This window comes from Mobula birostris, chromosome 5, assembly GCF_030028105.1.
Source record: "Mobula birostris isolate sMobBir1 chromosome 5, sMobBir1.hap1, whole genome shotgun sequence".
Classification (NCBI taxonomy): Eukaryota; Metazoa; Chordata; class Chondrichthyes; order Myliobatiformes; family Myliobatidae; genus Mobula; species Mobula birostris.
This window is the reverse complement of record NC_092374.1, coordinates 87,990,835-88,012,962: the sequence shown is the minus strand read 5'-3', so window position 1 is coordinate 88,012,962 and position 22,128 is coordinate 87,990,835. Positions and strand designations below refer to the sequence as shown.

Sequence of the window (22,128 nt, the reverse complement as noted above, 5' to 3'; positions counted from 1 at the left end):
CTGAGATCACAACCCTGGAATTCCTATCCTATGACTCAGCACCTAACTTCCTGAACTCACTTTGCAGGACCTTCACACCCATCCTAGCCATGTCATTGGTACCAATGTGGACCACAACCTCTGGATGCTCACCTTCCCACTTAAGGGGACTCAATCTGAGATGTCCCTGATCCTGGTACCTGGGAAGCAACATACAACACTATCTGGGATCTTGTTCCTGTCCACAGAACCTCCTGTATGTTCCCCTAACCTTTGAATCTCCTATCACTATAGCTCTCCTCTTCTCCCTCTTCCTTTTAGAGCTACAGATCCAGATTCTGTGCCAGAGACCTGTGCTTTGCTCTGCTAGAATTCCCCCACCAACACAGACAAAGTGGTCACTGGCTGCCTATCCCCTTTCCCACTCCTGACAGACAGCCAGATGCGTGTGCCCTGCACCTTGGGTGTAACTACCTCCCTGTATGTCCTGTTGAGCAACCCCTCAGCCTCCTGAGAGAACAGGAGTTCATATAGTTACAGCTAAACTTCCTTACGTGGTTGGAAAGAAGCTGCAGCTGGATGCACTTCTTGCAGGTATAGTCATCAGGGTCACTAGAGGCCTTCCTGACTTCACGCAGCATTCCACTATTCTGCCTGGCATCCCCACTGCTCTGACTGTGCAATAAGAAAGAAAGAATGAAAAATTCAACCAAAAAAAATCTACTACAGCCTTTATCTCTCTTCATTAAAGCCTGTATGAGCCAAAGCCTAAACTCCCCACTCTAAAACTGGACCACTCCCACAATGGCCACTCCACATAAACCCAACTTATTTTTATTGTCCCTTGCCAAGTGCCTAATTGTACACAATTCAACATCTCCTCGGGAACCGTGGCACACAGAATGTCCCGACTGCCTCCGGTCGCTTCTTTTGAACTCTCTTCCACTATGCAATCAAACATCTTTATTCCCTGGAGCGTAGAAGAATGAGGGGAGATTTGATAGAGGTATATAAAATTATGATGGATATAGGTAGAGTGAATGCAAGCAGGCTTTTTCCACTGAGGCAAGGGGAGAAAACAACCAGAGGACATGGGTTAAGGGTGAAGGGGGAAATGCTTAAAGGGAACATTAGGGGGGGCTTCTTCACACAGAGAGTGGTGGAAGTGTGGAAGAGGCTGCCAGACGAGGTGGTAAATGTGGGTTCTTTTTTAACATTTGAGAATAAATTGGACAGAGACATGGATGGGAGGTGTATGGAGGGATACGGTCCGTGTGCAGGTCAGTGGGACTAGGCAGAAAATGGGTTGGCACAACCAAGAAGGGCCAAAAGGCCTGTTTCTGTGCTGTAGTTTTTCTGTGGTTTCTATCTTCTCAGCAACAGTGGATCGCAGTATGTCCCATCTGCACCCAATCATTTCTTATCCCCTCAGTAAAGTTTACACCAAAAGATGGTGGTGTGGCATTCCCTCTGTTGCACAATTGTTCAATTATCCTGATAACTCACTAGAAGAATAGGGAAAAGACAGTAAGAATAATGGAACAGTTTTATAGGGGACTGGCAGGTTAACACCAGAGGAATGCCACAGAAATCAGAGCTGGTACGTCACTTGTTGACACAATCTATGTCTATGATATGGTTGGGAGGATCAAGTGGAATATATTAAAGTTTGCTGGTAAGGAGGATACAGAGAGGGGATATGGATAGACCAGGGCAGGGTTGGCAAAACATGTCAAGTGTCCAAGTTGGTGATAATCCTCTAAAAAAACTCTCTGGCATGCCATAGTAATTTTGAGCAGATTCTATTATTGACTAATAAATTAGTAATAATAATTATGGACATTTTAAGAAAAAAGGATGAGTCCTGTTGCTTATTTGCAAGTACTCAGTGTTTTACTATTAATAAGAAAGTAACAGGGAGAGATTAGAATAAATGAAGTGCTTCAGAAAGCCTGTAATATTAATCTTTTAAAAAGTCAATTAAAAATGACATTATTTCAATAATATTGTTTTTGTAACTATACTGTTCAAATACTGTTCAGTACACCAGGACTATGGGTGGTGGGGTGGAGATGTGTCTCTACCAAAGGAGGTGTAAGGTGCTCCTGTAGGTCACTGTTGGGCAAGGTGAAGCACCTGCTTGGCTCCCCCATCAAATCAGGGTCACATAAAGCCATCAGAGCAGGTGGTGATGGTCGTAGGAGTAGCTGGTGCATATCACAAGTCCTGGTTTTGTGACCACTGTCACCAGGCAGATGATCTCCAAAGAATATTGATAATGGCTGTGGTCACTGCCTAGAAGAAGGCAATACATTGGTAGAAAAATTTGCGAAGAACTGTTATGGTCATGGAAAAACCATGGTCGCCCACATCATAGGGCATGGCACCTTATCAAAAGTTCAAATGTTCATATATTATCAAAGTATACAACTCTCCTCCAGATAACCACGAAACCAAGAAAGAAAAGAACAGCAGCATGATCATGAACTCCCAAATGCTTCCCAAACAAAAATCGAACAAAAATAGCACAGGCACGTCAACCACAACCCCATCCCCCTTTCCCTGCGCACAAAAAAAAAGAAAGATCAGGCTAAAAATACACAATACAAAAACAATCATAAGAGTGAAAAAAAGTCTATAGTCCAAGACCATATCCAAAACGCAGAAAACCTAGGTAACATTGCAGCAGGCCTTTCTCTCTGTGGCAGCAGAGTGACCCCACCAGCGATCAAAAGACAGTCTCCTCTCTCCAGTAACAGACTGATCCCACCAGCGATCAAAAGACAGTCTCCCCACTCCATAGCAGAGCGACCCCACCAGTGATCAAAAGGCAGTCTCCCTACTCCATAGCAGAGCGACCCCACCAGCGATCAAAAGGCAGTCTCCCTACTCCATAGCAGAGCGATCCCACCAGCGATCAAAAGGCAGTCTCCCCACTCCATAGCAGAGCGATCCCACCAGCGATCAAAAGGCAGTCTCCCCACTCCATAGCAGAGCGATCCCACCAGCGATCAAAAGGCAGTCTCCCCACTCCATAGCAGAGCGATTCCACCAGCAATCAAAAGACAAGCAGCCGGCCCTCACCTTCCATATTCACACATTGTTTCAATCTCCCTCGTTGCTTTAATCAGCAAACAATGGAAGCTTTAATCGGCGAAATGGAGTTGAACATCGGTTCGTGTCCCCCACAGCTTTCTCACCACAAGGTTCACACATGGTGCCTCTACCTCCCAGAATCCTCTCGTAGACCGCAGAGTGCTGAAACACCCAAACGATCTCCACACTGAAAATCACAGGCTCCAACACCTCCAGAATCACATTCAAGGTGAAAAACACAAGTAAAAGACGCAAAAGTGAAATAATGATGATGACACCAGGTTGGCAAGGTTTCAAAATGTATCACCTAGCATCACGTTTTCTTGCAACCCTTTAGCTGGCACCAAGCAGGTGTGAGATGTTTCTTGTGAAAATATCACACTGAACCCAGGTTGTAAGAAAATCATTTTACTATTTAATTTGGCAACAAAGAATATCATTATGTATCTCCCTATTATGGGTGAGGTTTAAAGAACTGAAGGGCAATGTGCCAATAAAATGTTTGCACATACCATCTTGGACATGAGTGCCATAGGTTCACCACCCCTAGTCTAGGGGAATGGGCAGGTGTGTGGCAGGTGTTTTATATCCCAGAAAAATGTTAGGTCAATTCCTATTCATAGAAAAAGTAGGAAATACTACTATTGATAGGAATGTTCCTATTGATAAGAAAAAAAGAAACGATTCTTATTGATAAGAAAATAAAGTTCAAAGTAAATTTATTATTAAAGTGCCTATGTATATGTCACCATCTACTACCCTGAGATTCATCTTCTTGCAGGAATTCACAGGAAAACAAAGAAATACAATGAAATCAATAAAAGACTACAAATTAAGACTGATAAAAGAAGACAAACTGTGCAAATACAAGAGATAGATAATATTGAGAACATGAGTTGTAGAGTCCTTGAAAGTGAGTCCATAGGTTGTGGAATCAGTTCAGTGTTGAGGTGAATGAAGTTATTCACACTGGTTCAGGAGCCAGTGTTGGTCGAATAACTGTTTCTGAACCTAGTGGTGTGGAATCTAAGGCTCCTGTGTGCCCTTCCTAATGGCAGCAGTGAGAAGGGAGCGTGGCCAGAATGGTCTTTGATGACGGATACAGCTTTCTTGAGGTGGTGCTCCATTAAAATGTGCTCAATGTTGGGGAGGGATGTTCCGGAAATAGACTCAGCTCTATCCACCACTTTCTGTAGGCTTTTCCATTCTTGGCCATGCCAGGTCGATAGGTTTCCTATTCTAGGTATAGGAAACAATTCATGTTCCATGTTGTAGATAATAAAACATGGAAAAACATGAGGTCAATTCTATTTGATAGGAAAAATAGGAAAAATTCAAACAATGAGGGATTAAAAGGTGTCAGTGTTCTGAGAGACCTAGGTGCCCTGATACAGGAGTCGCTGAAAAGTAACACTCAGGGACTGGAAGAAATTAGGAAGGTAAGTGGTATGTTATAGTAAGAGGGATCGAGATACCTTACTGATGTTATGCGTGAGCCACCTATGCCTAATCTCATTTCTTGCATGGTTCCAGGGTCATTTGTGGCTGTCTCTGCTGCCTCTACCTCTTCTGCCACAGGAATCTCACCATGTTCCTGACCAAACATAGAAAGATCTCCAAATTCATGGCTGATAAGTGAGTATTTTCAGCCAGGTGGGGTTTGACTGGACGAGTTCTCTGCCCCTCCCGTTGCTCTGCGTCACACCCGTCTCCTTGCCTTCCATTCTAGTCCCGATATCCACAGGACTGATGAAGGGTCTCGGCCCGAAACATCGACTATATTCTTTTCCATAGGTGCTGCCTGGCCTGCTGTGTTCCTCCTGCATTTTGTGTGTGTTGCTTGGACTTCCAGCACCTGCAGATATTCTCCTGCTTGGGATTAGCAGTTCCTTGTCTTACTACGCATCCCCTCACCTGAAAACTCCGGTGGGTTCCAATTTAGTTGATGAGGCCAGTGAATGACCAACAGACTCTGCCACAGCTGAGGCAGGAAACAGCTTGGGAGATGGGGGATTCCTTCCACCATTTATGCTGGCCTCAGTGTGTTCCTAACACATGCTCCCATCCTGAATGTACCTTCTGCACTTTGAGCTCATGAGTCTGGAGTCTGTTAATATAAAATTTATTTTGAACTTTCAACAAATCCTTTAGGGGCTGGCATGGAGTGAATTTATCTTTCTGCACCAAGCTATGAGGGCAGCTAAATTACACCAAGACTGTATATCAAAGCCTGCAATTCTGGTCGCTATATACCATAAGAAATAGTATAATTAAGCTATTTGGCCCATTGAGTCTTATCCGCCATTTGATCTTGTCTGATTTATTATCCTTCTCAATCTCATTCTCCAGTCTTCTCCCTGTAACCTTTGATACCCTTGTTAATCAAAAACCCCATCAACCTCCACTTTGTATATATCCAATGACTTGGCCTCCACAGCCGTCTGTGGCAATGAACTCCACAAGTTCACCACACTCTGGTGAAAGAGATTCCTCCTCATCTCTGTCCTTAGGAATGTCCTTCTATTCTGAGGCTGTGCCCATTGGTCCTAGACTTCCCCCACTTTTGGAAACATCCTCTCTACATCTACGTCTTTCAATATTTGATATATTTCAGTGAGATCCCCCCCTAATTCTTCTAAACTCCAATGAGTAGAGGCCAAGAGCCATCAAAGGTTCCTCGTACATTAACTCTGTCATTCCCAGGGTCCTTCTTGTGAACCTCTTCTGGACTCTCTCCAATGCCAGCATATCTTATCTTAGGTAAGGGGCCCAAAAGTGCTCACAACACACCAAGTGCAGTCTGACCAATGCCTTATAGAGCCTCAGTCTTCCTAAGACATGGTCCCATCCTGAATATTCCTTCAGCACTTGAAGCTCATGAGCCTGGACTCTGTTAATACAAAGCTTTCCCAGCCTTTGGGGACTGGCATGGGGTTTAGCTTTCTGCGCCAAGCCACAAGAGCCACAAGAAACTCCTCCTCTTCTCAGTTCCCTTATTCTGAGAATGTTCCCTCAGATTAGAGAAGCTCCTTCCGATGGAAACATCATCCCCGTGTCCACTCTATCCAGGCCTTTCAGTAGCCAGTAAGTTTCAGTGAGATTCCCCCTCATCCTTCTGATATCCTACATGCAATGGGTGCTTCAAACAGAGTATTCATCACCATCATTACGTGCCATGTCTTATGACATGGGCAATCATGACCATGATTGTTCTTGGCAAATTTTTCTACAGAAGTGGTTTGCCATTGCCTTCATCTGGGCAGTGTCTTTACAAGACGGGCGACCCCAGCCATTATCAGAGATTGTCTGCCTGGTGTCAGTGGTCGCATAACCAGGACCTGTGATCTGCACCGGCTGCTCATACAACCATCCACCACCTGATCCCATGGCTTTGCATATCCCTGATTGGGGGGGGGGGGGGGGTGCTAAGCAGGTGCTACACCTTGCCCAAGGGTGACCAAGGGTGACCTGCAGGCTAGCGAAGGGAAGGAATGCCTTACACCTCCTTTGGTAGATTCATATTTCCACCCCACCACCCGTATGGGGAGTATTAGAGGGTTAGATTTATCCCTCTGCTCCCCTCGACCAAGCCCCTTCCTAAAGATTTAGGAGAAAAGCGGGAAGGCTGGAGAAAAAATGTTAAAGTTCTGGGAACACTCAGAGACAGGCTGCATCTGGGGAGAGAGAAACAGTTAACATTTCAAGTTGAAGAGCTGCCTTCAGAACAAAATGGTACTGTGCTGGGGATATTCAAAGTTCAAAGTAAATTTAATTTCCAAGTATGTAAACCATATACAACCCTGAGATTCATTTTCTTGTGTGCATACTCAATAAATCTATAGAATCATAACCGTAATAGAATCAATAAAAGACCACCCAACTTGGGTGTTCAACCAGTATAGAGAAGTCAACAATGTGCAAATACAAAAAGAAATAAATAATAAAAATTAATAAATAAGCAATAAATAGTGAGAGCATGAGATGGAGACTCCTTGAAAGTGGGGCAATAGGTTGAGGGAACATTTCAATGATGGGGCAAGTGAAGTTATCCCTTTGGTTCAAGAACCTGACGGTTGAGGGTAATAACTGTTCCTGAACTTGGCGGTGTAAGTCCTGAGGATCCTGTACCTTCTTCCTGATGGCAGCAGCAACAAGGTTACTCTTAATGTATCTGCAGAAGCCCTTAGTATTCTTCCTCACTTTGTCTGCGAGAGCACCTTATGCCTTCTTTAAGTCCTCCTGGTTTCCCTCTTAAGTGCAATCTTGTATTTCTTTTACTCCTCAAGTACCTAATTTTTCCCTACATGCCTATACTTGCTATACACCTCTTTCTTTTTCTTAACCAAGGCTTCAATAGCTCTTAAAAACTAAGGTTCCTGAACCTGGTGGTGTGAGTCCTGAGGATCTTGTACGTTCTTCCTGATGGCAGCAACATGTCCCGGGTGGTGGGGATCTCCGATAATGGACGCTGCTTTCCTGCAACAATGTTTCATGTAGATGTGCTCAGTGGTTGGGAGGGCTTTATCCATGATGGACTGGGTTGCATCCATTACTTTTCAAGGACATCGGGCTCGTGACCGCGAGTTTGGATCCCTAAACGACAACTGGGGAACTTAAGTTTAAGTTTTTAATTAAATCTGGAATTTTAAAAGTTAATATCCAGATTAGCAGCTGTAAACCGACAAAATAACAATAAACATTTGGTTTGCTGTGATCCTTCCAGATGGAAACTGTCAAACAATCTTAAAGTCACACAGCACAGAAACAGAGCCTTAGCACATCCTGTCAATGCTTGGCCATCAGGAGCCTTCTACCTAAACCTCATTTACCTGCACTTGGTCCGTAGCCTTCTCTATCTTGATGATTGAACTGCATCCTGGTTCCTCTTAAAGGTTCAAAGTGGAGTTCCTTGTCATCTGCACAAGTCCACGTGTGCACAGGCGTGAAGAAAACCTTGCTTGCTGTGGCTTCACTGGCACAGAGCATCAGATAAGCAGCAGTTACCATCTGGGACATGCCCTCTTCTCATTACTACCATCACGGAGGAGGTACAGAATCCTGAATACCACACTCCATGTCTTAGGAGTAGTTTCTTCCCCTCTGCCATCAGGTTTCTAAATTGGCCATGAACACTATCTCACTATTCTTGATTTCCACTAATTATTTAGAATACTATGCAACAGTCTTGGGTGTGTGTATATATATATATATATATATATATACACACACACTCAGCCCTGAGACACCAGGCAAGATCGTTTGATTCCAAACAGTTGGTTTATTGATCAATACAGATTCTTGTTGCAACACCATGTAACCATTTGATCTATTTCACTTCTGTACCCCTCCTCATCGCCCTCTAAGATTCTGAATCCAGGTGTGCACTGTGCTGCAGTGTATGTGGATCCACAACACGGGCAGGAAGGCCTGCTTTTGGTCAACTAACCCTTCCTCTGTCCACCAACGTCATTGCCGAACTAATTGCCTCGTTTTCTGTTCCTGCAGCAAGATCCTCTTTGCGGGGTTTGTGGCTCTTGTGTTGGCGAGTGTGACGTTCCCTCATGGAGTCGGACAGTACATTGGTTCCAGGGTGAGTCGCCACTGACCTTCCTGCATTACCTTCCTTTGCATTGGGGTTGTTAACCTCCTCACATCATCCTAGAGCCTCCAGGAATTAAATAGTGTCTGCAATGTACGCACCTCCAAGAAGACCACAACCTTGTCACGGTTTGGAGGCTTGCTTGCCTCGATGACCTGGAGAGCGATGTTGGCTGGAGTCAGGGCTTTATGCTTTGGCTCTTGGTAGGGTCACCCATGCCAAACAGGTCAAAGGGTAGAGGCCAGACTAATTGTGGTCCACCAGTCCTACAGGTTCGGGAGTTCAGCTCATGGCTAACAACTCTGACTGGTCAAACAAAATTGTTACAGAAACAGCAATGAAGGATCCTTCTACATCTGAGTGTGACGATATTCCTGAGTCTCCACCCGGGACTTGCATGACTGACAGTAGTGAAAACCGATGAACTAAGCCATGGAGGACCTTCACTGCTGCCCTAAACACAAGCAGCATAATGGGTGGCAAGTAAGCAGTGTATGCGGTTGTAAAGATGGTCAAATATTCAGTATTCAATACCATTACTCTGTGCAAGTAGTGGCATATTCTCCCAGCCCTCCCATGCACTCGGTGACCATTTTATTAGACACATCTGTAGACCTTTCACCTCATCATTAAATCAACCAATCGTGGCAGCAACTCAATGCATAAGGGCATTCAGACGTGGTCAAGGGGCTCAGTTGTTGTTCAGACCAAACATCAGAATGGGGAAGAATGTGACTAAGTGACTTTTAACCATGGAATGATTGTTAATACCAGACAGGATTTTTACTTTTTATTTATTTTTTGAGGTACCGCACAAACCATGCCCTTCCAGCCCTCTGAGCCGCACTGCTCAGCAACCCTGATTTGACCCTAGCCTAACCACAGGACAATTTACAGTAACCAGTTAACCTACCAACCGGTACGTCTTTGGACCGTGGGAGGAAACCGTAGCACCTGGAGGAAACCCATGCAGTCATGGGGAGAACATACAAACTCCCTACAGGCGGTGGCAGGAATTGAACTTGGGTTGCCTGTGCCGTAAGGCGTTGTGCGAACCGCTATGCTGCCGTGCTGCCCCTCTGTAACGCACCTTCGTATGTCCTCCCTGTAGACTGTGTGCGTTTTCTTCAGATGATCCGCTTTCCTCACACAGTCCAATGACGTACCAAGCAAGTTCAACAGTCGTCGTAAATTGTCCCGTGATTAGGTGAGGGTTAAATCAAAGTTTTTGAAGGTTGCAGGTCAGAGCAGCTCAAAAAGGCAGAAGGTCCTTTTCCACAATGTCTCCAAATAAATAAATAAGTCACAACTGATTCATTATCCTTCCCCAACCCACTCTCTTGCCTTCTCCCCGTATCTTTTGACGTCCTTACTAATCAAGAACTTTGTCAACCACCACTTTAAGTATAACCAATGACTTGGCTTCCACAGCTGTCTGACCCACGCAGCTAGGAGAAAGTCCAGCAAGGGACAGTGCAATAACAGACTCCCATCCCTGTAAACTCCTGATCTCCGCCCCTGCCCATTCTACCATTGACCTCCTGATCTCTCTGGACTTTTAATCACTCCACCACTGGAGGCCGGGCCTTTAGTTGATGACAAGCTCCCTGTTGACCAAAGGCAATGATTGAACTGATCCAGTATTTGGTATTGGCACTGCTGTTAAACGTTATTAGATGGTGCTACCATGAAGGACTCTCCTGAGAGTCACACACACAAAATGGTGGAGGAACTCAGCAAGCTGGGTAGCTTCTATGGAAATATAAAGTTCAAAGTAAATGTGCTACCAAAGTATGTACAGTACTGAGCAAAAGTCTAAGCTAGAGAGACTAAGGCTTTTTCACAGTACTATCGTAACTTTATGTATTGCACAAAAAAACAAATTTCATGACATATGTGAGTGATGATAAACCTGATGCTGATACGGGTCTCTATTGTGGACTGAGAGTGGGAAGGGGGCAGGGAGAGGGGAATCATGGTTGGAAAAACTGGAAGGGAGAGGGGAGGGAGCAGGAAGCACCAAAGAGACATACTGTAATGATCAATAAACCAATTGTTTGGAATCAAATTACCTTGCCAGGTGTCTCAGGACTGGGTGTGTCTGCACCCGTGCCACCTCCGCCCACCCCTGGCACTCCTCCTCTACCACCTGTCCAACCAGGCCTCCCACGGTGCTCCATCCTCACCATTCCCAACATTCTTTGTTGCTGCCAGATTTACAAACTCACTCTCCACTCCACGTTGACAAATACAGTACTGTGCAAAAGTCCTAGGAACCCTAGTTACGTGTATGTGCCTGAGACCTTTGCACAATACTGTATATGTCACCATTTACTACCCTGAGATTCATTTCCTTGTGGGCATTCAGAGTAGAACGAAGAAATACAATAGAATCAATGAAAAACTACACACAAAGACTGACAAGCCATCGAGCAGCATTGAGGTCCTCCAGCATTTTGTGCATGTCACTCAACAGTCCCAGCATCTGCGGAATCTCTTGTGTCTGAGATTGTTTCTTAGTCCACAGACTGGACCCAGGGGTGGCAGGATGCTTGCCTTAAGGAAAATTGGTACAACATAGGACAGTTAGAGTTTATAAGAATGAGAGGAGATCTCACTGAAGTTCTGACAGGGAAAAGTTGCCCCTGGCTGGAGTGGGTTGAGGACCAAGGATCATGGTCTAAGGATTTTGAAGTATCTCCATCAGCTGCTGTTGAACTTGTACCAACTCCATATTACCCATGGACACAGAAGTTTATTGACTGAAGTTTACGAAGGAGCTGGTTAGATTCCGAGGCAAGCAGAGAGACAGGCATAAGCTACTGAGGTGGAGGACCAATCTTCAACGTTCAATGTTCAAAGTAAAATTTATTATCAGAGTACATATATTTCACCACACAGCACTAGATTCTTTCTTTGTGGGCGTACTTTCAAATCTATAGAATGGGAACTGTAAACAGGATCTGTAAACATTGGGAACTGTAAACTGCAAACAAACTGTGCAAATGCAGATAAAAAGTAAATAGTAATAAATAATAATAATAGTAATGTAGGTCGCATCCAGAACTTTTCCAGGTAGCAGGCGACTTCCTCCCATGCCGTTCTGACGTAGTTGGAATTCGCATACGAGGCAAGTTACAACAGTGGTTTGCCATTGCCTTCTGCTGGGTGAGTTTTCTTTTCCCAAAGAGATCACCAGCTCTTAACCCCGCATGGGTGGAAAGCGTGCCGGGGGGAGCCGGCTGGGTTTGAACTTCGGAACCTCCGCTCCACAGTCCAGCGCCAATGCCACTATGCCACCAGCCAAGCAATAAATAACAAGCATGAAATGACAAGATAACAGAAACCTTAAATGAGTGTCATTATCCCCTTTTGTTCAAGAGCCTGATGGTTGAGGGGTAGTAACTGTTCTTGAAACTGGTGGTGCGAGTCCTGAGGCTCTTGTACCTCCTACCTGATGGCAGCAGTGAGAAAAGAGCACCAGTTGAGTGGTGAGGATCTTTGATGATGGATGCTGCTTTTCTACAGCAGTGTTTCAGTAGGTGAGTTCAATGATTGGGTGGGCGTTACCCGTGATGTACTGGGCTGAACCCACTACCTTTTGTAGGAGTTTCTGCTCAGAGGCATTGGTGTTCCCATACCAGGCAGCCAGTCAGCACACTTTCCACCACCCAGTTAAGATGGTGCCTGCATACAATACTTCTTCAGTCGACATCTTCTAGGTAGATCATGAAACCATATATGTCACTCCATTTATGTCTTTTACATTTCTTTTTCATCTTGAATGTGATTCTGGAACTGTTGGAGCCTGTGATTTGCAGTGTGGAGATTGTTTGGGTATTTCAGTGCTCTGCAGTCTCCAAGGGAATTCCGGGAGGCAGAGGCAGCATGCGGGAACCTCGTGGCAAGAAGGCTGCAAGCCGATGTTCAACTCCATTTTGACAATTAAAGTTTCCATTGTTCGCTATTAGCTTTTTCCCAGGGCTGAAGTGGTGAAAACAAGGGGGCATAGTTTTAAGGTGCTTGGAAGTAAGTAAGTACAGAGGGGATGTCAGAGGTGAGTTTTTCACACAGAGAGTGGTGGGTCAGTGGAATGTATTGCTGGCTACGGTGCTGGAGGCGGATACAATAGGGTCTTTTAAGGGATTCTTAGATTTTTTTCTTAGATAGGTACATGGAGCTTCGAGAAATAGAGCGCTATGTGGTAGGGTAATTCTAGGCAGTTTCTAGAGTAGGTTACTTGATTGGCACAACATTGTAGGCCAATTAAATTGTTCACCAATTAACGTGACGAAGGAGATTGAAACACCGGCTGCCTGCCTTTTTATCACTGAGGATCACTGCGCGCAGAGAGGAGAGATTGTATTTTTATTTCTGGTGGGATCGCTCTGCAACAGAGAGGAGAATGTTGCCCAGGTTTTCTGTGTTTTGGACGTGGATTTGGACTGTGGACTTTTTTTTCAGTCATATGGTTTTTTTTGTATTCTGTGTTTTTCCCTCTGAACTTCCTCATTTTATTTGGGTGCAGGGGAGGAGGATTTGGGAGGGGATCAATGTCCTTGTTCCATTTTTGTTTGTTTTTTGTGCAGGGAGCAGGGATTTGGGGGTTCATGGTCCTGCTGCCATTTGTTTCTTTCTTGGTTTCTGGCCTATCTGGAGAAGAAGAATTTCAGAGTTGTATACTTTGATAATAAATGAACCTTTGAACTTCTATAGAAGTTTGCTAAGGTTTTTGCTGACATGTCAAATCTCCGCAGACTCCTGCCTGTGCCTTCTTTGCAATTATATTTACCTAATGGGTCCAGGACAGGTCCTCTGAGATAGTGACACCCAGGAATATAAATTTACTCATCCTCTCTACCTCTGATCCTTTGACTACTGACTCCTGGAACTCTTTTTCCCTCTCCTGAAGTCTACCATCAGTTCCTTGGTCTTATTAACATTGAGTGAGAAGTTGTTATTACACCACTCAGCCAAGTTTTCAATCTCCCTCCTGTTTGCTGATTCATCACCACCATCAATGGAGCTGTAGTGGAGCGTGTATCAAGCTTCAAATTCCTTGGTGTCCACATTTACAAGGATCTCACCTGGTCCCTGAACTCCTCCATCCTGGGCAAACAGGCACAACAGCGCCCTTATTTCCTGCGGAGCATCAAGAAAGCTCACCTCTGTCCCAGGATACTGACGGACTTTTACCGCTGTACCACTGAGAGCATACTCACCAACTGTATCTCAGTGTGGTATGGCAATTGTCCCACATCAGACCGCAAAGCACTCCAGCAAGTGGTGAAAACTGCCCAGAGGATTATCGGCACCCAATTGCCCACCATTGAGAACATCTACCATAAATGCTGCCTGGGCAGGGCGAAAAGCATTATCAAGGATGCATCTCACCCTAACCATGGACTTTTTACTCTCCTCCCATCCGGTAGGCACTACAGGAGCCTCCGCTCACGCACCAGCAGGCACAGGAATAGCTTCTTCCCTGAGGCTGTGACACTGCTGAACCTCACATCACAATGCTAAGCAGTATTGCACTCATATTGTACTGTCTCAGTACTTTTATATTTGTGTGCTGTAGCACTTACTTTTTATTCGCAGTTATTTTGTAAATAACACTATTCTTTGCATTTCTGGTCAGATGCTAACTGCATTTCATTGGCTTCGTATCTGTACTCGGCACAATGACAATAAAGTTGAATCTAATCTAGTCTAATCTAAACCTTTGATACGGCCAACAACAGTAGCGCCATCAGCAAACTTGTATCTGGTGTTGGAGCTGCACTTAGCCACACAGTCATAGGTGTAAAACTAGTAGAGCAGGGGGCTAAGCACACATCCCTGTGGTGCATCTGTGCTGATGGAGATTGTGGAGGAGATGACTTTGCCAATCTGACCAACTGGGGTCCAATTGCACAAGGGGATACTGAGGCCCATGTTTTGGTGTTTACTGATTAATTTTGAATAGCAGAGTGGATTCAAAGAGCTGAATGATTGGTACATTGCATTTGCAATTGGCTTGTTGAGAAGGAACCCCTCCCTTCCACCCAGAGTAACTGAAGGCAATCAAGTCCAGTTCTTAACCTAATCGCCCATTTACTTCATAGAACATAGGACTAAAGACAGCACAGTACGATACTTCAGTCCATGATGTGGTGAAAATATTTTAACCTACTCCAAGGTCAATCTAACCCTTCCTCCCACATAGCCATCTACTTTTCTATCATCCATGTGCCTATCTAAGAGTTTCTTAAATATCCCTAATGTATCTGCCTCTACCACCATCCTTCAGGCTGTTCCACGTACCCACCACTCCCTGTATAAAAAAAAGTTATCTCTGACATCCCTTCTGTACTTTCCCCCAATTATCTTAAAAGTATTACCCATTTCCATCCTGGGAAAAAGTCTCTGGCTGTCCACTTGATCTGTGCCTCTTATCATCTTGTACTCCTCTATCAAGTCACCTCTCATCCTCTTTCACTCCAAAAAGTAAAGTTCTAGCTCACTCAACCTTTCCTCATAACTCATGCTCTCTAATCCAGACAGCATCCTGGTAAATCTCAGCACCCTCTCTAAAGCTTCCATATCCTTCCTGTAATGAAGCGAGCAGAACTCAACACAATAATCCAAGTGTGGTCTAACTTTTTTTCTATATATATAGAGTTGCAACATTACTTTGCATTTCCAGAACTCAACTTTGTGACTAATGAAGGCCAAAACACCACATGGCTTCTTAACAGCATTGAGTTCAGTCATTTCGGAGGGGAGGTAAGAGGAAGGGACCATCATTCAGTGATGTCACTGGATAATCACACTTGGGCATGCAACATACTACAACCTCACTTTATGGACATTTCTTTTATATAAGACGACAACCAATTAAATGTAGGGACTGCTTCAATAAATTGGTGATGCTGGAAGCTTGCTCACGTTGTGCGGTTCTTTCTTCATAACCACCATGACCGCAATGTTGCCCTCTCAAGCATCACTGGGGTCACAGTGGGTATGGAGAAATACTATTTCATAATAGTAAATGTTCCTGTCTCTAGCCCAAGACAGACTTGAATCTATAGGAATCTTTATCAAGCTAGATACAGGAATATCCTTTGGAAAAAGTTCCTGAGACCATAACTTACTTCCTCACAAATGGCAAAGGAGGCCATTTGGCCCTTGAAGTCGATGCCAGCCATCAGAAGATCTTATACCCTTCATCTCCCCCCCCCCCAATTTGTTTCTCTGGAAGCCATTGCCTGTCAATCAATCCCAATTCTCCTGTTGACCCCCCCCCCCCATATGCAAGGTAATTTACAATAGCCAATTAGCCTACCAACTAGCTAACTATAACCTGGACCCACAATAGGTCTACAGTATGTGCAATCTCAATGGCTCTTCACATAGGCTTAGATCACCTGGACAATGCAAATACCTATGTCAAGAAGCTGTTCATTGACTATAACTCAGCGCTTAACACTGTAATTCCCACAACCCGGATTGATAAATTACAGAACTTGGGTCTCTGTACCTCCCTCTGCAAGTGGATACCACAATCTGTGTAAATTGGTAATAATATCTCCTCTTCACTGACAATCAACACTGGCACACCTCAGGGATGTGTGTGCTTAGCCCACTGCTCTACTGTCTCTAAACACATGACTGTGTGTCTAGGCATAGCTCAAATACCACCTATAAATTTGCTGATGATACAACCATTGTTAGTAGAATCTCAGATGGAGACAGGAGTGGGATATTACAACTAGTTGAGTAGTGTCACAGTAATAACCTTGCACTCAACGTCAATAAGACCAAAGAGCTGATTGTGGACGTCAGAAAAGGCAAGATGAGGGAACACGAACCAATCCTCATAGAAGGATCGGAAGTGGAGAGAGTGAGGAATTTCAAGTTCCGGGATGACAATATCTCTGAGGATCTAACCTGGTCCCAACATATTGATGCAGCTATAAAGAAGGCACGACAGAAGCTATATTTCATCAAGAGTTTGAAGAGATTTGATTTGTTACCTAAAACACTTGAAAACTTCTGCAGATGTAACATGGAGTGCATTCTGACTGGCTGCCTCACCATCAAGTATTGTGGCGGGGGGGGGAGCGGAAATACTGCACAGGATCGAAACAAGCTGCAGAGAGTGGTAAACTTAGTCAGCTCCATCACGGGTACTGGCCTCCGTAATACCCCAGGAATCTTCAAGGAGCAGAGCTCAGAAAAGCAGCGCCATCATTAAGGACCCCCATCACCCAGGGCATGCCCTCTTCTCATTGCTACCATCAGGAGGAGGTACAGAAGCCTGAAGGCACACACTCAATGATCCAGGAACAACTTCTTCCCCTCTGCCATCTGATTTCTGAGTGGACATTGAACCCATGAACACTACCCGGTGACTGTTTTTATTTCTGTTTCTGCACTGCTTATTTAGCTTGACGATGTATTTATATACTGCTGATATTAAACCTGTTTCTGATTCTGATTCTTTGAGATGTGGGAGGAAATCAGTGCTCATGAGGGAAACCCAAGCGGACGCAGATGGACGGATGGATGGACAGACACACACACGCACATTGGGATTGAACTGGGTTTGACAGAGCTGTGAGATACCAGCACTACTTGCAGCCCATGATATATTATACAGTATATACACATATATACAGCTTGGGTGCTGAAGACTTTTGCACAGTACTGTATTTGTCAAAGTGGAGCAGAGAGCCAGTTTGTAAGTCTGGCAGGAGCAAAGGATGTTGGGAGTGGTGAGGGTGCAGTGCTCCCTCAGGGAGGAGTGTGGGACAGGTGGCAGAGAAGGTGTGCCAAAGATGGGGGGGGGCCACGGGTTGGTTGATGTAGGTGCAGATACACCCAGTCCTTAGACACAAAGAAAGGTCATCCGATTCCAATTAGTTTATTGATCATTACAGAATGTCTCTCTGGTGCTTCCTGCTCCCTCCCCTCTCCCTTCCTCTTTACCCTACTGTGATTCCTCTCTCCCTCCCCCCTTCCCACTCTCAGTCCACAACAGAGACCCCTATCAGAATCAGGTTTATCATCACTTGCATATGTCATGAAATTTATATTTTTTGTGGTCACAGTACAGTGCAATACATACAATTGCCACAGTACTGTGCAAAAGTCTTAGGCACCCGAGCAATATATATGTGCCTGAGACTTTTGCACAGTCCTGTAGGTACAAGCAGATTCATGCCCAGCTGTGGTAATGTGTCAGTTTTAAGCCCAAATGTTTTTGGCTTCAGCTGTCCATGAAGGAGCACCTGGAAACGTTCTTCGACAACCGAACGTGGGGCTCCGATGAGCAGAGGTTCCTGAACAGCAGCAGCCAGCCTCCCTTCCCCACCTACAACGCCAAGTGGCTTCAATGGACCCACCCCAGGCTGTCCTCTCTGGAAATGTTGACCTTCTTCATAATACTCAAGGTAAGCCCCTACACTTCTATTAACATCATTGGATCACAGAAATCCACAGCATGGCAGGTGCTAACTGGCCCATTGTAGAACACAGAACAGTGAAGCAGCAGAGCCGGCCCTTTAACCCACAATGTCTGTGCTGAACACAAAGCCAAATTAAACTAAATCCCTTCTGCCTTCACTCAACTTCACTCGACCCTTCATTGACATGTTCCCACAACCTATGAACTCACTTTCTCAATATCCATTGCTTATTTATTTTTTATTATTTCTTTCTTGTTGCCTCTGCACAGCTTTCTGTCTTTGCTGACTGAACACCCAACTTGGTGTGGTCTTCCATTGATTCTGTCATGGTTATTATTCTATGGAATTATTCAGTATGCCCACAAGGGAATGAACCTCAAGGTTGTATATGGTGATAGATATGTACTTCTATAATAAATTTACTTTAACCTTTGAATTTTGAACTTTGACCCTGCTCCCTCCATCTCTGCATGTTGATGTGTCTGTCTGACAGCCTCCTAAATGCCTCTGTTGTATCTGCCTCCACCACCTTCCTTGGCAATCCAATTCAGGCATCCATGGCTCTGTAAAAAACCTTGACCTACACATCTTCTTTACATTTATCAGATCTCCCTTCAGGCTCTTCTGCTCCAAAGCAAACAGTCCATGTTTGTCCAGACTCTCCTTATAACACATACTCTCTAATCCAGGCAACATCCTGGTGAACCTCTTCAGCATGCTCTCCAAAGCCTCCTTGCCCTCTGTTGATTGGGGTGGACCATGGATATTGCATCATAGCTATCTACGTAATACACAAGCCTGGGTAGTACAATATGGAGAGCAAGCTGTGCCCATGTAGCAAGCTCCTCCTCTCCACACAGCTGAGGAAACCAAAGGAACGGCAGAGGCCGATACAGTTTGGCACCAGCAGCGTCTCAGGAGTTGCCAATCAATGTTGAACTCAACAGAGGATTTTTCCTCAGGGTTTAGTCCCAAAGCCTCCCCCATGAGTGGGTATAGCTGCAAAACAATGCAAGTTTGAGATCAGAGCCTTCCTTCTCCTAAATGAGCTGCCAACCATTGCCGACGGGCCCCATCTGCTCAAAGCAACTGATTTTAAGGCACCAGTAATCCACCTTTGCCCCTTCTTTTGTCAATAGAAACAGTTTCTCTGGGCTTAGTAGCCAAGCCAAACATGAAGATCAGGAGTTATCTCCCTTTGCCCGCACCTTGGTGAGTTCTGAGCCCACTGAGACATCACTCACGCCCTCCACTCACACATACTAAGTGAGAGGGTGCATAAGTAGTTAGATAGGCAGGGTTTGATCAAGGATAGTCAACATGGCTTTTTGCATAGTAAGTCATGTCTAACCAGTCTTATAGACTTTTTCAAGGAGATCACCAAGAAGATTGATGAAGGAAAGAGAGTGAACATTGACTAGATAGACTTCAGCAAGGCTTTTGAATAAGTCCTGCATGGGAGGCTGGTCCGGAAGCTTCAGTCACTCGGCATTCAGGAGGAAGTAGTAAATTGGATCCAATATTAGCTTAACGGAAGAATTCAGAGAGTAGGTGGTATCTCTGACAGGAGGCCTATGACTAGTGGTACACCGCAGGGATCGGTGTTGGATCCTTTGTTGTTTATCATCTATATTAAAGAATTGGATTGTAACATGGTAAGCAGGATCAGCAAATTTGTGATGACAGCAAGATTGGGAGTGTAGTGGACTGCGGGGAGGACTAACAAAGCTTGCAGCAGGATCTAGACCAGCTGGGCAGATGGGCTGAAACATAGCAGGTGGAATTTAATGGAGACAAGTGTGAGATTTTACACTTTGGGAGGACAAACCGGGGTAGGATTTACATGGTCAGAGGCAGAGCACTGAGGAGTGAAGTGGAACAGAGGGATCTGTGAATACAGATCCGTAATTCCTTAAAAGTGGTATCACAGACAGATAGGGCTGTAAAGAGAGCTTTGGCACATTTGCCTTTATAAAGCAGTTCAGGAGTACAGGAGATGGGATGTTATGTTGACGTTGGTGAGGGTCAATTTATTATATTTTATATGCAGCATTTCTGGACATCTGCTTACAGGAAAGATAGCAGTACATTTGAGAGAGTACAGAGAAAATTTGCAAGGATATAGCCTGGAATTGAGGACCAGAGTTATAGGGGAAGGTTGAACAGGTTATGATTTTATTCCCAGGATTGCAGGGGAATGAGGGGAGGCCTTATAGAGGTATACAAAATTATGAGGGGTACAGAAAGGGTGAATGCATGCAGGTTTTTCTCCCTCACGTTGGGTGAGACTAAAACTAGGGGTCATAGGTTTAGGGTGAAAGGTGAAATATTTAAGGGGAACCTGAGGGGAAATGTCTTCAGTCAAAGAGAGGTGGGAGTCTGGAAGGAGCTGCAAGCAAAAGTGGTAGATAAGTGCTCAAGGAGAACTTTGGAGGAGAGGAGTTTGGATGGATATGATCTGGAGGCAGGAAGAAGCGACTAGGCAGATCATGTCTGCATGGACTAGATGGGCTGAAGAGCCTGTTTCTGTGCAACATGATTCTATGACTGCTTAGCTGTGCTGCTGGGATCTGAACTTGTGTCTCCCACTCAGTAGCTCCAGTCCAAAATCATGGCATCTCCCCTATCATCTCACAACAGAACCACAGCAGACTGGGAATCTGATACAAGCTGCCCTTGACCTTTCTTTTCTCACCCTAGTTCTTCATGCTATTGCTGGCCACGACAATGGTGCTTCCCGCTGGTTATTTCCTGCCTGTGTTTGTTTACGGTGAGTTCTGCAGAGGCACTGCTGAGACCCAACTCCCAGCACCAAGGGTAAATATTTCAATGTCATTCAAACCCAGCAGTTAACACAGAACAGAAAATTCAGACAGTCGGGAATGGCCAATTAACAACAGACTTCTCTTGGAAATTGTGTTCAGGTGCTATTATCAAATTCATAGTATTGAGCTCTGTAGCAAACTACATTCTGTTTGCTCTTACTGGACCATGTAAAGGGACCTTTATTTTATGGGAGTGTGTGTTGGGACGGTGCAGAGAGAGCTTCACTCAGTATCTGACCCTGGGAGTATGTGATGGGACAGTGTAGAGGGAGCTTCACTCAGTATCTGACCCTGGGAGTGTGTGATGGGACAGTGCAGAGGGAGCTTCATCTGTGTCTGACCCTGGGAGTGTGTGATGGGACAGTGCAGAGGGAGCTTCACTCTGTGTCTGACCCTGAGAGTGAGAGATGGGACAGTGTAGAGGGAGCTTCACTCTGTGTCTGACCCTGGGAGTGTGTGATGGGACAGTGTAGAGGGAGCTTCACTCTGTGTCTGACCCTGGGAGTGTGTGATGGGACAGTGTAGAGGGAGCTTTACTCCGTGTTTAACCCACTTTTCTGTCTTTATTTTTATTCAGTATTGAGACTGCTTTTTAAACTTTTATAATAGGTCATTTTGTGTGTTTTTGTTTTTTTCTATAACCTCCCCCTAATGAGTTCTTCTTGTCCATGCAGGGCACTGGAGAGCATTGAGCTCTGAGGGTTTTAGAGCACCTGAAATGGTTAATTGTTGTTTATTGAGAGTTGTTAATTGTTTTTTCTTGAGTGACTTGCTCTTTGTAAAGTGGTCTCCTGGTGTCTTCTGTATAAACTTATTAACTTTATTTTGATTGGCTTTGGGATTCCATGTTACTCGTATTATTTAAGTGGATGCCTGATTAGCTCTAGACACGGGGTCCTAGTTTTGAGAATGTTACATCTCACGATGTCACTCTGTGGACCCACCGATGTTCTTTGGAATTATTGTGAGTAAGCTCTCACTGCCATCTCTACATTGGAACCTGATCTTCCTCCGTACCTGGGTTCCAATATTGTCCCTGCACATCATGACACCACCTGCACTGAATGCCCAAATATCAGGGAGCAGGGCTGAAAAATCCATGCCTTCAGACCCTCAGGCTGATTCTGGAGATGAGGGGTTTAGTCTATAAAAGGACACTGAGTCACCTGGGACTGTA

General features: G+C 44.8%; 1 protein-coding gene across 1 annotated transcript in view; it reads left to right on the top strand.

The window, feature by feature from the left end:
• The window catches only part of LOC140197290 (chloride channel protein ClC-Kb-like), a 130,245-nt gene that overhangs the window by 44,029 nt on the left and 64,088 nt on the right, over nucleotides 1–22,128 (top strand). Inside the window, exons 9-12 of the mRNA XM_072257227.1 lie at nucleotides 4,609–4,710; nucleotides 8,581–8,665; nucleotides 17,932–18,111; nucleotides 20,827–20,896. Coding sequence (XP_072113328.1) covers nucleotides 4,609–4,710; nucleotides 8,581–8,665; nucleotides 17,932–18,111; nucleotides 20,827–20,896 — 437 coding nt within the window. The remainder of the gene's footprint in view (nucleotides 1–4,608; nucleotides 4,711–8,580; nucleotides 8,666–17,931; nucleotides 18,112–20,826; nucleotides 20,897–22,128) is intronic.